The 13030-nt window shown below is 48.6% G+C and overlaps 1 protein-coding gene across 1 annotated transcript in view; it reads left to right on the plus strand.

The window, feature by feature from the left end:
• FOXP1 (forkhead box P1) overlaps positions 1-13030 on the plus strand; it is a 230729-nt gene that overhangs the window by 103548 nt on the left and 114151 nt on the right. The window contains exon 3 of the mRNA XM_009284364.2: positions 12228-12353. Within this exon, the coding sequence (XP_009282639.1) occupies positions 12228-12353 (126 nt within the window). The remainder of the gene's footprint in view (positions 1-12227; positions 12354-13030) is intronic.

Below are 13030 nucleotides of genomic sequence, written 5' to 3' on the forward strand. Positions count from 1 at the left end.
AAAAAAAAAAGAGAACACCCCCCCCCAAAAAAAAAAAAAGGAAACGTGGCTGCTGTTCTGGGCAGCAAAAGAGAGAGGTGCAAGCCCGCCGAGTCGCTTTTTGTTTTCCGCAAATTGTTTGCATCGTGGCTCTGGCACCGCTTGCGAACCAGCCTCGCTAATATTTGTACCAATTTCATGCTAATAAAAATCAGGCTGCTGAGACAAGCATGGCTATTATCTCATTCATATTACTATTGTTTAGACCTGTGGTACTACAAAAGGAAAGGGAAAGCGTGCTCACGCCGGGTAATGGTTGTTAACTTCTCACGTGAGGGATTTTCTCTGCAGTTTTTCAGTATTAATGATTGTTGTATGAATGGTCTTCAGGGGTTGTTGGAAGATAGCGTAGATCCTCTGGGTAATCCGTGTTGCAACACGTATGCTGGATTTTTCCCTCTCTGTTCAAGTGACTTAAAAACCTCCTTGATATTTCTCGGTTGTTTCTCCCCCCCCTCAAAAGTCCACCAAAATAAGGTAACTTTTTTTCGGTAAGCATTCATGGTGCTCATACATCGTGAAACATAAGAGAAAATGGAAAATATGCTGCCTGCCCTATGGAGAAAACCCATCCTCCTCGAGGCTTTTCCTGCCTCTCCGAGATCCAAATACACTTTAAAATTTTAAACTGTAAACCCCCATCTTCCTAGAAAAGAGAGCGAGAGAGAGAGAAATCAAGCTGTGTGTTCAGCCAAACCGCAAGTACAACAAACATATTTTTAAAATATATTGCTAGTCTGGCTTTTTAACGTTCAGAAGTTGTTCTGCTTTGCAGAAAAAAAAAAAAAATGGTGTTTGCAACTGCCTTAAGGACAATTTGTTTAACAGTAGGAGTAATTGCATGGGGAAAATGGAAAGAGTGACTGAAGTTATTTACTCAGATGTTAGTGTAGGTGTGGGGCAGAAAACTCACTGTGGGAACAGTGGGCTGCTTTTCTTGGTATCTTAGTCTATTTGATGACCATCAAATTTCCCAGCTCACTGGTTTTGTTTTTTCTGGATGGCATGTTTGATTATTTATCAGAAGGGAAAGGGAGTAGCTGAAGCAAATAAACATGTGACCGAGCTGTGTTTTGTTTTCCACTCAGAAGGCCATGCCCTTTAACAGATACACAGAAAATAATAAACGTATTGTTTTATGATAAAAGGAAATTATGTGTATCATTTTCTTTAGCAAGGCCATTAACCCCTTGTGTTCAGTGGTCTCCGCCTTCTGGCAGCTTATTGGGTTTGCAGCTGGGAATTAAAGGCACTTAAAACCCCCTCTTGTGTGGAACGTTTCCATGGATTACTGCCTCACCCCTTTGGATTTGCTGGATTTATTACGTAGTCATTTCTGCCTCAGCACATCCCCGGTCCTCTCCCCGCTCCTACTTGGGGCACGATTGACTAAATGAGAGGCACTTTGAATTTGTAGAAGGGTGCTGACTCCTGAGGAAAACCTTGGAGAGTGCTGCTGGGATCTTTTTGCCGCCGATACTGGTGTCTGTGCAGCGCGAGGGGTTGCAGCTGTATTTGGTCCGTTACAGACAGTGTCAATTTATGTGATTCTTTTTTAAATGCCAGGTGTCTAGCATGTAGCGTGTAGTATTTCCTTTGTAAAGCCAGCTTAGGACAATGCTCATTATCTTCCCTGGAAAAAAAAAAAAAAGCCCTATAAACTAAATCGCTGTCAGGAAGTAAAATACAGGTTTGCCTCATCTCTGGGAAGCATGTTGCATGCTTTAGCTGCTTTTATGGGATTAAAAGAAACAAGTTAAGACTGTCATGCACATGAAAGGAAACCAAGATGTGGTTTGTTTCACATTGTGCAGGTAGGTATAAATTTAATAGACTGACTTGCTTTCAAAATCTTTCTTTGTCTCCCCGAATCGCATGTCAGTTCCAGCGCGTTGATGAGCTCCGCGGTCCGTAATAGCGCCTGACTGCCCCTGCCCCGCAGGTGCCGTATCTGCAGGAGGGTCGTCCTCCTCCTCGGGGACGTAGGTTCCCTCTATGGAGCAGCTTCAGATCAAAAAAAGGAAAATTTGCCTGACATCTTGAAGTTGCATTCAAGTATTGCGCATTGCTGGTGGATCCGGGGAGGAGGATCCGGATTCGCCTGCCGGCTCCATGGGGTCAGCCCAAATGGGTGGCAGGACTGAAGCTGTGGGTTTAGTTTTGGGGGAGGAAAAAATGGCAGTCGAAATACCGGGGAGAGGAAGGGCTGGCGAAATAAGGACCTGAAACTTAAATGTGGTGCAAAGAAGAAAGAGGAAATGAGCGGCTTGGGGCCAGGTGACGTGGGCAGGGGCTGGGCTGGGGGACATGGCCAGCCACCCTGTGTCCGGCGGCTCCCCGAGGGTCGAGGGGGCTTGGGATGGGCTGGGGGTTTGGGGTTTGGGGTCAGCGGTGCAGGATGGAGGTACCCGAGAAGGCAGAGGGGCAGGAGCGGTTGCATCCCGTCGGACACGGGGTCTCTCCAGCCCTGGCTGTGGTCCTTCGGCAGAAGCCCGTGAAGGACAGTTAGAGGACCTGTCCATGGCGGAGAGTTTCCTCCTAGCCTCCAGCGATTAAAGGTTGGCTCGTGCCCTGAAGCATAAACATTTGTACCCTGATTTATCCAAAGGTAGCTGTAAATGCTCTCATTACCATCTGTGCAAGTGTCTAATCCTTTCTTTGCATCCTCCCCATGCTCTTGGCACTGGTGATACCTTGTGACAGTAAGTTCCAGAGAGTAATTATGAGTTGTGTATTAAGAAAGAAAAAAAAAAAAATCCCTTTATCTGCTTTAATTTTTGTTGTTGTTGTTGTTGCTTCCTGACTTCATTCAATGTCCCCTTTCTCTGGCGTTACGAGAAATGGCAAATAGCGCCAGATGTACCTTCTCAGGCCGAGTCACAATTTGTGTACTTTTATCATCTCCCCTCTTACTCATCTCTTGCTAAACTAAACACTCCCACCCTTATCAATCTTTCCTCGTATCTGCCGAGGCCTCTCATCATTTTTGTCGCCTCCGTCTGAACCTCGCCTATTTTTGCTGTACCAGAATCTTTTAAAATTGAGCTTTTTAGAAGCTATTCTAAATTTGGTTGTGCCATAGGCTTGAAGTGCAGAGATGTGATTTGTAGCATTAGTTTCCCATGTTTCGGGCTGTCCCAATGTTTTGCTTCCTCCATTCACCCAACAGCAGCGAGCGTCCGTCCGATGGTGCGTGGTGAGATGTCCACAGTCAGGGGCTTTATTTCATGGGCCTCTGAGTGCAAGCTTGTCCTACGGTGTTTTGGAAAACAAGCTTAAAATATGTTCCCTGTTTTGCTGACCACACAGGGAAGCGCGCAAGCAGCTGTATGCAATATACTATTTATGTTGTAGCAACAAAAAGGCACTCTTCCTTCTCCCCCCCCACCTTATTCCTCTTCTCTATTAAAAAACATGGGAACTTCCCGTGCTTTTGACATCCAAGAAAAACGCGGCTCAGCAATGAATAGTCCTCCAAATATTCAAAGGTCTGGTTCACTTTTGGATAAACACAGTAGTTCAGAATCTGATCTCGAGCCTACAGAAACGAGCTGGAAATCCCATAAGATCTTTTTCATCGCTCAGACATAGTTCAGTTCTGGTTCAGTTTGCATGGGGAGCCAAGATTTGTATTCTTTCTCATTTTACCAGGATGTGTTGGCCCATCCCTCCTTTCTTGCTGGTACAGACCGCTACATGCTGTGAATCTTGACATGCCAAAATAAAGAGAGCCATTTTTAATGTTTGGGAACTTTTTGCCAGATGCTTTTTAAATGGCTTTGATGAGTCTTGACTGTGACTCTTTAAAAGAGGAGACAGAAGGTGTTTTTACAGTGCAACCGCCTGAGGATTTCGTTTGTGCCTCCAGAACGGGATTTTTGTAGCCGTTGTCACTGTTGTGGCTGGTTCGGGGCTCGCAGGTTTCTGGTGTTTGCCGAGTTTGACCTCTTACCCTGCTGCCTCTTGCCGCCTGCCCCCTTCCATCCCTCTTGCGTCTCTGGGTATTTGAAGAAAATACCTCGACCACCTTTCCTCCCTAGTTGGTGGAATTCATGAATAAATTACAAAATCAAAATCGGGTGTTTTGGAGGCAAATCCCCGTTGTGCCTCTTGCCCTGCCCCCTTCCATCCCTCTTGCGTCTCTGGGTATTTGAAGAAAATACCTCGACCACCTTTCCTCCCTAGTTGGTGGAATTCATGAATAAATTACAAAATCAAAATCGGGTGTTTTGGAGGCAAATCCCCGTTGTCCCCCTGCGTGGGGCTGGGTCCTCGCTGCTGCAGAGCTGGGGTAGCAGGCAGGGACCTTGCCAGCCATGGGATGGGCTGCGGGGTGGCAGGGCAGGAACATCGAGTCTGCTCGTCCTCTTGCGGGCAGAAGTAACCTCAGCACCCACGAGGATGAAGTATAGCAGCGCTGGGACACAGGCAACTCCATCCTGTGGGTTTGGAAGAAAGGGTTTCTGTTTCCAGCGCCTTTTTCTGGAGGGGATCTCCTCAACTGATAGCCAGGATCTATTCCAGAGGAAGGAAACTAAGCCTGCTGGAAGAAAAATAAAGACTCATCTTCTTTCCTTGCGACGGAACTATTCTAGGAGATGCTTCAGCGTGAGGCACGTTGCCAGCTCCCTTGCTCCAAGCCTGCCCCCCGCCACATCAGGGACAGGATGTGAGCCGGGGTTTGTACACGTGGACCTCCAGGTCCCTTCTCTTTTTTCAGGATGGGAATCACCCGTTAGTCACTTGGCTAGATCAGTCTGCTGCGTCTAAGCAAAGCCTTCAGGGCCAGCTGATCATTTTATTCGAGTAAAGGATTGTTGAAGTTCTTCTCTTTGACGAGCTGGCTGGTAGCCCCTTGGATGGAGCCAGCCTTGCAGAGGAGCTGCAGCTGAGCGAGGCGCTGGGCGCAGGCAACCGGCAGCATCTCCCCTGGCTCGCAGCGTCTCTCTGCTGCACCTGTGGAGTGGAGCTGGGTACAGGGTAGATGGAGGAGGATTATTTAATGAAACAAGGAAATAGAGGGTGAGATGGGGATGGGGGTGATTTGAATGCAGGGCTGGCGAGGAAGCTGGACAGCAGGGCTGCTTCACCAGGTTATGCTGGATCCTAGCCGTGTCCCATAGCAGAGCCTTGTGTCATGCCTGTACTTATCCCCAGGCTTCCCCACTGCGGTGCCAGGGAGCAGTGTTGGGGCTCTTGGCCTTGGCTCGTTTTGATGTGTGGCGCATAGAGTCAGGATGGTGGGAACGGAGAGGGAGCACGTAGCAGCTCGTTTCCCAGTTCTGGAGGAAGATGAAAGAGCTGGGTACGAATGTCAGAGGGAATAAGTGCTGCAAGAACATCTGCTTCTCTTTTTTGCATCTTCTACATTTTATTCCTCCTCTTCATTTTGGTTCCTTTCCTATTCTCTCTAGTTGGTTCTTCTCACCTCCCCCTGTTCTGTTCCTCCCAGAGGAACAGCACTACCCACTGCTGTCGCTTTGCACTATGTGGTTTTTTTTTTTTTCCTTTTTGCATACTGCTCTGCTCCTCGCCGGTTTCCACACGTTGTGCGGCTCCTCAGCCTGTCGGAGGAGAGCTGCAGCAGGGCTCCCCTCCAATGTGTCTGCCTCCTACCACCGGTCCTCTACATCTGCTGCTCCAGGAGAAGAGGGTGTCGCAGGAGAGGAGATAGAGGAGGCAGGAGTGGGAGAGACATGAAGCAGCTCTGAAGCTCGGGTGCATCCGGGCTTCCGAGCTTGTGAGCTGCATCTTGCCGCTCTGCTGGGAGCAGCTGTGGAGTGGAGCGGGGTGTGAGGACAGATGGGAGCTGAGAAAGAAGAGAGATTGCTGGCTGAGTCTAAATCCCTCCTCGTCCCACCCGGGAGAAACAAAGGTACTTGCCTTGCGAGACTAAATGGAAGCAAGAAACCCTTCTGAGAGGTGGGCCATGCCTCCGCTGGGAGAGACCCCTTTAGCTGCCAACTGAGCGGTCCCCCAGTGCCTAAAGCCATTGCGAAACTTGGGGAAAAATAGATGGTGGGAGAACTGCATGCCTGATGCTGCAAAGCCATGCTTCGCCTAAAACACAGTGGGGAAAGCTTAGCAGCGATCTTAGCTGTCTAAGGATCCAGCTATCTGTTATTGCTCGGAGGTCAACACAGAAGGTCTCGCTTCTGGAGTCTGGGACGGGGGTAGCATTCTGTTTTCTCTAAGAGTGGATTTTGCCCTTAAAATATCTTCTGTCTCATCTCTCTCTGCTTGTTGTGTCGTGTTTTGCTTTTTAATGACCATAACTAAAATAACGGACAGATGATGATGTTGGCTGGCGAGTAACTTTCCAGATTTACTGCTTGGACACTTCAGATGGCTGTGGACCATCTCTGATTTCTGGGAACACTTCCTTCCTCCTTTCTCAAGTTGCTTTCCTGATGGGCAGCTTTGTCCACCTGGAAAGGCCCAAAATCCTTAGGAATCTGTAAAAACACATGGGATTTTGTTTTGTGCCCTTCTTGCAACTTCTGTGTGCATGCTTCTCCATTTCAGAGGCAGCCGATTACTGCGCAACTGCCCTGGGAATTGGCAGTCAGACAGGACGCTGGTTTCTTTTGCATCCTCACGTCTGTCGCTCGTCTCCCCACCCTCCAATGTACATACCTTGCCATACCTCCTGCAGTTCCCTGGGTCAGTCTTTCCATGCCTGATAAACCTCAGGTGCGGAAACAAGCTTCTCCTGGCGCTAGTCAGGCCCATTATAGCTGTAGGTCTTCATATTTCATTAATAGCTGATTGATATTAATATCAGTTGGAGCAGATGGGAAGGGAGGAGCCTGAGCTCTCTTTCTTCAATAGAAATAGGCTGATGGAAAAACAGTTGGAGAGTCGCTGCCTTGTTGTACTGGCTGCAGCAGTGGAACAAGTTAGCAAGAGGCTCCATAGGACTGGATCCTGTTACTGTTTTCCTTATGTACTAACACTGTAAGCAAGTATATGGCATTTAAGCAGCATTTCTATTTTTAAAGTTCTACCCTCTTTTTCCAGTATATTTCCCTTCCCCAGCTCCCTTCCCAAATCAGGAGTTTCTAGCCACATGAAGTCAGAGGCAGGGCTACGTTTTTACCCTTGGAGCAGAACTTGCCCAAAGAGGATGGTGAAACCGAAAAGATTGAGCCACTTGCGTGAAAATGTCGAATTACAACAGTAACTCGGGTGATAATGGTGCCGGATGTTCCGGGGAAACAACAGCTGGGCAAACAAGTCACGTTCTGTCTGTCTTGCAATAAAATTGTCTTGGTCATCTCAAATGTGTACTTCCCTCCCCCCCCGCCCCCGGTGCTTAACTAGTTGGAAAACATTAAATGGTTGCCACTTCCCTAAGCACAGGGAGAGGGATTTTCAGTGGGGCTTCCCACTTACTCTGTGGCATCTTTGAATGAAACAGGCTTGATTCATCTCACAGTGAATGTGCTGTTAAATTTTTTCCTGGGTTAGGTGTCACCCAATGTTGGCTCCCAAATATCATTCCAAGTTTGTGCAATGTCTCTGAAGTACAGCGTTTCAGTTGCCTTTTTACTGGTCTCTGTTTTATGCCAGAAAATCTCCTTATCTCTGGGTGGTTTCCTAATGGATAAGAAAATAGCTCGGGAGTTCATTTACTGTATCTTGCATTTAGGCGTAGCACCGAGCAGAATCAAGGTGACTCGGTTGGTAGTGAGCCTTTTACTGATGTCCTTTCAAATTCCTGTTGATAGTGACCAAAAACCATGGCACTCAGAAGATGCAGTTGCTAGGGGATGCTTTTCTTTCTCTTCCTTCAGTAAGTGGGAAGATTTCCTATTTGTATTTCGGTGCATACCAAAAATCGGCATTTGATTGCCGATGCTGTGTGATTAGCTGCTGGAGGCCACGATTGGCATCTGGGTCTAGTTGTCCCAAGCAGCCACGTCCAGGCTTGCAGGCTCTTCAAGCAGCGCAGATAGGTGGCACATAACATGGCTGCTGGTAATCACGGGCCCAGGTATCTGAAGCACATCTGTGGTTTCGGGGGCTCTTGGTGTCTCTACCTGCTGATCCCATGAAGGAGCATGCAGTTGCCTGGATGCACAAGCACGACATGGTTTACCGCAGCCCCCGGCAATTGTTCACTTGGAGAAGTGCAAGCACGTGGTGGAAATTTAGGATGTAACTATGGCAGTGGGGAGGAATGTGTGAAAAGAGCTTGGAGATGTCAGAGCACCCGCTCGTGAGGAGAGGGCCACGTTAGCAGAGCTGTTGGCTAGCAGTAAACAGTCCTGGCACCCTTGTTTCAGGACTTGGCAGCAGCAGGAGTTGAACCGAGTCCAGCTTTACTCTCTACTGCCTGTTCAGTAAGTTGAGGACAAGGCAGATGATTAAGGAAATGTGGGGAAACTGCTACAGAAGCTTTTGGAAAGATAAGAGACTTTTGTCTCCATGTCTGACAGTCTGGCACTTCTCACTAGCATTGAATTCACATGCAAATCAAAGGCAACATCTACTCCCACAGGAAGCTTTATTAATGTACAGGCCTGCTTGCGAATCTCCGTGCTGATGAAGGTTGTGGGACTGACTTCACTCTCAGATTAACTTCCCTGTCTATCCTCGCTTGAGCGCTGTGCAGCATCAGCAGCCTCAGTAGGGCTCCCACGCCGGCATCCGGCGATGGGCTCCACGCAGGAGCGGTTGCTGCGTGGAACCAGAGAAGGGGGTAGAGGTGCGGCGCTTGTCGCCTTGGATTAAATGGGATGTGCTGGCGTAATGAGGGCAGGTGTCCACCGGGCTTCAACCCGCATCAGCAAATTAATTTCATGAAGGCACTCCAAATGGGCTCGAAATACTTTGCATGTAAGAGGAAAGAGGGCTGATGCTTCCCAGACTGAGCTAGCCATCTTTTTTCTACCCATCCCGTCGTGTGTAAGGAGTGCGGATGAGACTGAAATGGCAGGGGTAGTGCTTGGTCCAGGGTGGGAGGGAGGAAGGACCGAGCAGGGAAACGCAGAAAGGCAAGGGACTTGGGATTCCTGGGTTCACTGTACCACCAAGGACACAGTAGCTACTTGATGCAGATGTTCAGTAAGAACCAGATCTGAGCTATAAACAACCTTCCACATCTTAAACCCAAGCTCATCTGATGCTTAGCTTTTATTGCTGTCAGTTATTTATAAGCGGAAGAGTGAAATCTTGAGAGAAGAGAGATGGGAAATGCCATTTCAAGCTGCAATCCCCTGAGCTGTCAGCTTGCCACCATCTCACCCGCACCTGCCCCTCCGCGTTTCTCCCTTTGCTGTTCCTGTCCATCCCGGCTCCTTGTATCCGTGATGCTCCCTCCAGCCAACTCATTCGTTACTCTCATTCTTTTTAATCCTTTCCTTCCCCCGCTGCTCCACGCTCCGTGCTGGTCCCTCCCTCTCGCCATTGCTGGTCCCACCAGGTCTCAGCGCCAGGACAAGTGCCAGCTGGACATGGAGCAGGGTGGTGTAGCTGTCACCTCGAGTGGAGAGCCTGCACAAGGGTGGGTGCGCGGGGATGTGGGTGCTGTGCAGGTGGGACTGGAGCAGGGACAGAGCTCTGGCTTTGCTCTATCAGAGCCTTGCCATTGCGAGCCTGGCCCCGAGGGCAGAGATCTTCATCAGCGTGGGGTCAACCGTGGTAAGGGCTCGTGGTGGCAGCAGCCACCACGCCAAGCTGCACAGAGCTTCATGGCCAGCTCGAGTAGAAAGCAGGCATTTCTTGCACGGCTACTTGTTCTGGGAATCTTCAAAAATTTCTGGCAGCCAATTTTAGTTGTGCAACCTCTCAGCTGCCAGAACGGATAGAATATGATCATATCACATGAAATGCATGCAGGGTCTGCTATAGCAACTGTATTTCAAAGAGACAACACATATGGTGACTGGTTCTTTTTGGAATAATATCTATAAGTTGATGATGTTTTATTCAAAAAGGCTGTAGCTTGAAAGGTTAGGGATGTTCTGATTGTTTAGTGTATGATTAAAGAAAGGCTTCTGTGTTTTTTTTGGCCTATTGAATCTAATTGCTGGGAACTAAAATGATCATTTGATTGCACATTTACCTGGAATTATTCTTCTGCAGAGCCAGTCTTAATAATATATAATAATATGTTGCGCTTGTACTGTATAGCGCTTCTTGTCTGAGCAACTCAGAGTGCTTTACAAGTATTCATTAATTAAATAAGCCATACAACACCCCTGTTAAGTAGGTGAGTATTTGTTGCCCATCCCCTTAAGCCTTGTAGGTTTTATTTCTGCTGCTTCTGCCCACCCTTGAAGATGCTTTAACAGCTAAATAAGCTAATTCAATAAAAATAACATTTTTTTAACCATACTTGGCACTTCTGCATAAAGGTTTCCTTTGTTGCATTGTATTACTTGGTAGGCTGTAGGGTCTTCTGGTTCTTGACGCTGAACTGACGGTGGGGATGGCTGTGTGTGTGGGAGCACAGATGCATGCCCGCTCTGGTGTGTGCCTGTGCCCGGCAGCTCCTCGCACCCCTCGTGGGGACATGGACCATTTTAGAGATGCTGCGGGTGCGCTGAGCTCCGACCAGCTTGAAATGCAAAATCTGATTTTACCTTCATTGCGCCAAGCTCTATTGGAAATCGCATCCACCCTTAAAGAGTTTTTCTGATCCAGTGGAGACTTGTTATTAAATTTGAAAGGAGGGCTCGTTGCCAGAGTGCGGTAAGGCCTCTCCTCCCCGCTTGCCCTGGCCTGCTGGATGGCAGTGGTGGTTCTTCAGCCCCCTGGGCTGCTGAATGTCCCTTCAAAAGTAAAAAGATGGGTCTAGGCCATAAAATAACAAGGTTTTACTGGGGGGTGGCGGATCCAAGTTTGCAGTCCTTGGTGTCAAACCTTTCCCGGCGGTTCTGCGCTGAGGTGAAACACTTTGCAACTTGGAGAAGCAAGTGAAACCCGAAGCGTATCTGACTCCTTAATTAAATAGGTATTAATTAAATCACTCAGAGAGCACACACAGTAGGAGTGGGGAAGGCTTTTTCCCTCCTTCCGTGTAGGCATCTTGCAAAGGGACTATTTTTCTTGTTTTACATTAATGAAGTCTTCAGCCTTCCCACTTTTCCACCTACACATGTACTGAACGTCTCCAAGGAGACCAAGAAAGCCCGAGTCCGGTGCTGGTGAATCCTCCGGGAGTAGCGGGCTTGGGTCTCACCAGCGGAGCCTCAGCTGTGCCACAGCCCATCTTGCAGGGATTATCCTTGCGGTCCCGTGGCTGGGGGGCCGGGAGGGAGCCGGGGCAGGGACTTGCTCCTTGTCCTGCTTTCCCCCATGTTTCATCTCCTCTTGCTTTCTTTTCCCCACCTGATGGAGAAATCGTGCCTCGCAGAGGGGCTGGCTCCAGTGTCCAGGGATGCTTTTCCGTTACTTTCCACGAACGTTTGCAATAATCCCCCACCATGTGATTCTCTGCTCATGCTTTTGGGATCATGTCCCTCGCCTCTCCGTCCCAAGAAGCCGCACTGTCCCTTTGCTGCTCTGCCCCCTCCTTTCCGAGTCCCCACCACTGGTCCGTCACAGGCTCTTGGTGATTTTGGGGGTGTGAGATGCAGTCCCTGCTTTTCGTTGCATTCACTCCAGCTCCTCGCAGCTTCCTCAGCCTTTAGCACGGTACCTCGAGGGACTCGGCACAGCTCCGCCTGCCACTGGCTCTCCTCTTTCTCCCACCATAGCCTTCCAGAACCTTCCCTGACTTTCTCTGGTGCTCAGGAGAGCAGACAGTGATAGATGACTACCCTCTTCTGTACACCAGACCTGACCCGCTGGAGAAGAGGAGCATGAAAGCCATTAGCACATGAGCCTGCCCGGTAGCAAAGAAGGGTATGAGCTGCTCCAGGCGGGGGATAAAAACAACCGTATGGTGCTTACCACCGGGATTCCTGCAGTTACTCGAGGTCCCCCACAGGAGCTGAACATCACCTGCTGCTGTTTTTCTCCATAGTCAAAATGGGAAATCCAGCGGTGGGATATCGCCCCATTGCGTGCAAATGCTGAGTTGTTTTTTTTTGTGGAAGCCACCGCTTTCCTCAGTGGAGGTGCTTTGGGAGTGGAGCGGACCCCTCCGTGACCAAGGGGTGCCTTGACCCTATGCCGTGCGTGTAGCTCCCCACACCCTGTCTGCTGTAAACTCAATTTTCAAACCTCTTTCCTCACAGGCTCTCCAGGTGGCACGGCAGCTTCTACTGCAACAACAGCAGCAGCAGCAACAACAGCAGCAGCAGCAGCAACAAGTTAGTGGATTAAAGTCTCCGAAGAGGAATGACAAACAGCCGGCCCTTCAGGTAAGGGGAGCCTGTGTGCCTCCGTGAGGGGCTGGGGCTTGTAAAAGCTGAATAAATGCGTCTTATTTCTGAACGTTGGGATGGGACTTTCGGGAGCTTCCTCCCAGTGAAGTCCACAGAGCAGCTGCGGCATGAGGACCGGTGCTAGGTGCTCCTGAAAATCACACCCACGGCGTGTTTACAGATCGTGAGCGTGTACTTTTATTAGCATCTGGTAGGGTTGGATCATGACAAAATGGAATAGCTTTTGTTACCGTGTCAGTGTGCATAGGAGATTTGCATTAACATTTCTGTTTGATTGCTGTTCCGTTTGTAGGCTGTGTTCACTCAAACCGTTGATTTGCTGTGTCAAGGATATTGGGAAATACTAGGATATCATATCATCGGTGTGTTTTTTCCCCTTTTATTGTCTGCTGATTTATGGACATCCTCAGAAATAAAATCTAAATATTATTGAGCTTTGTGCTGTTACAAATTCAGAAAGCTAAAACCGATACAGCATTCCCAAACAGAAGATGTATGCACACATGTGCGGCTTTGGAGTACATTCTGCTAGTCTTGCGGGATAAATCACAGGAGTTAAAGACAAGAAAGACCTATTAGGTCATGTATCACTTTTTTTTTTTTTTTTTTTCTTTTTTTAGTGTTAGAAATTCCAAGGGGTGGGGGGACTGGTA

This window comes from Aptenodytes forsteri, unplaced genomic scaffold (assembly GCF_000699145.1).
Source record: "Aptenodytes forsteri isolate BGI_AS27 unplaced genomic scaffold, ASM69914v1 Scaffold53, whole genome shotgun sequence".
NCBI classification, from domain to species: Eukaryota; Metazoa; Chordata; class Aves; order Sphenisciformes; family Spheniscidae; genus Aptenodytes; species Aptenodytes forsteri.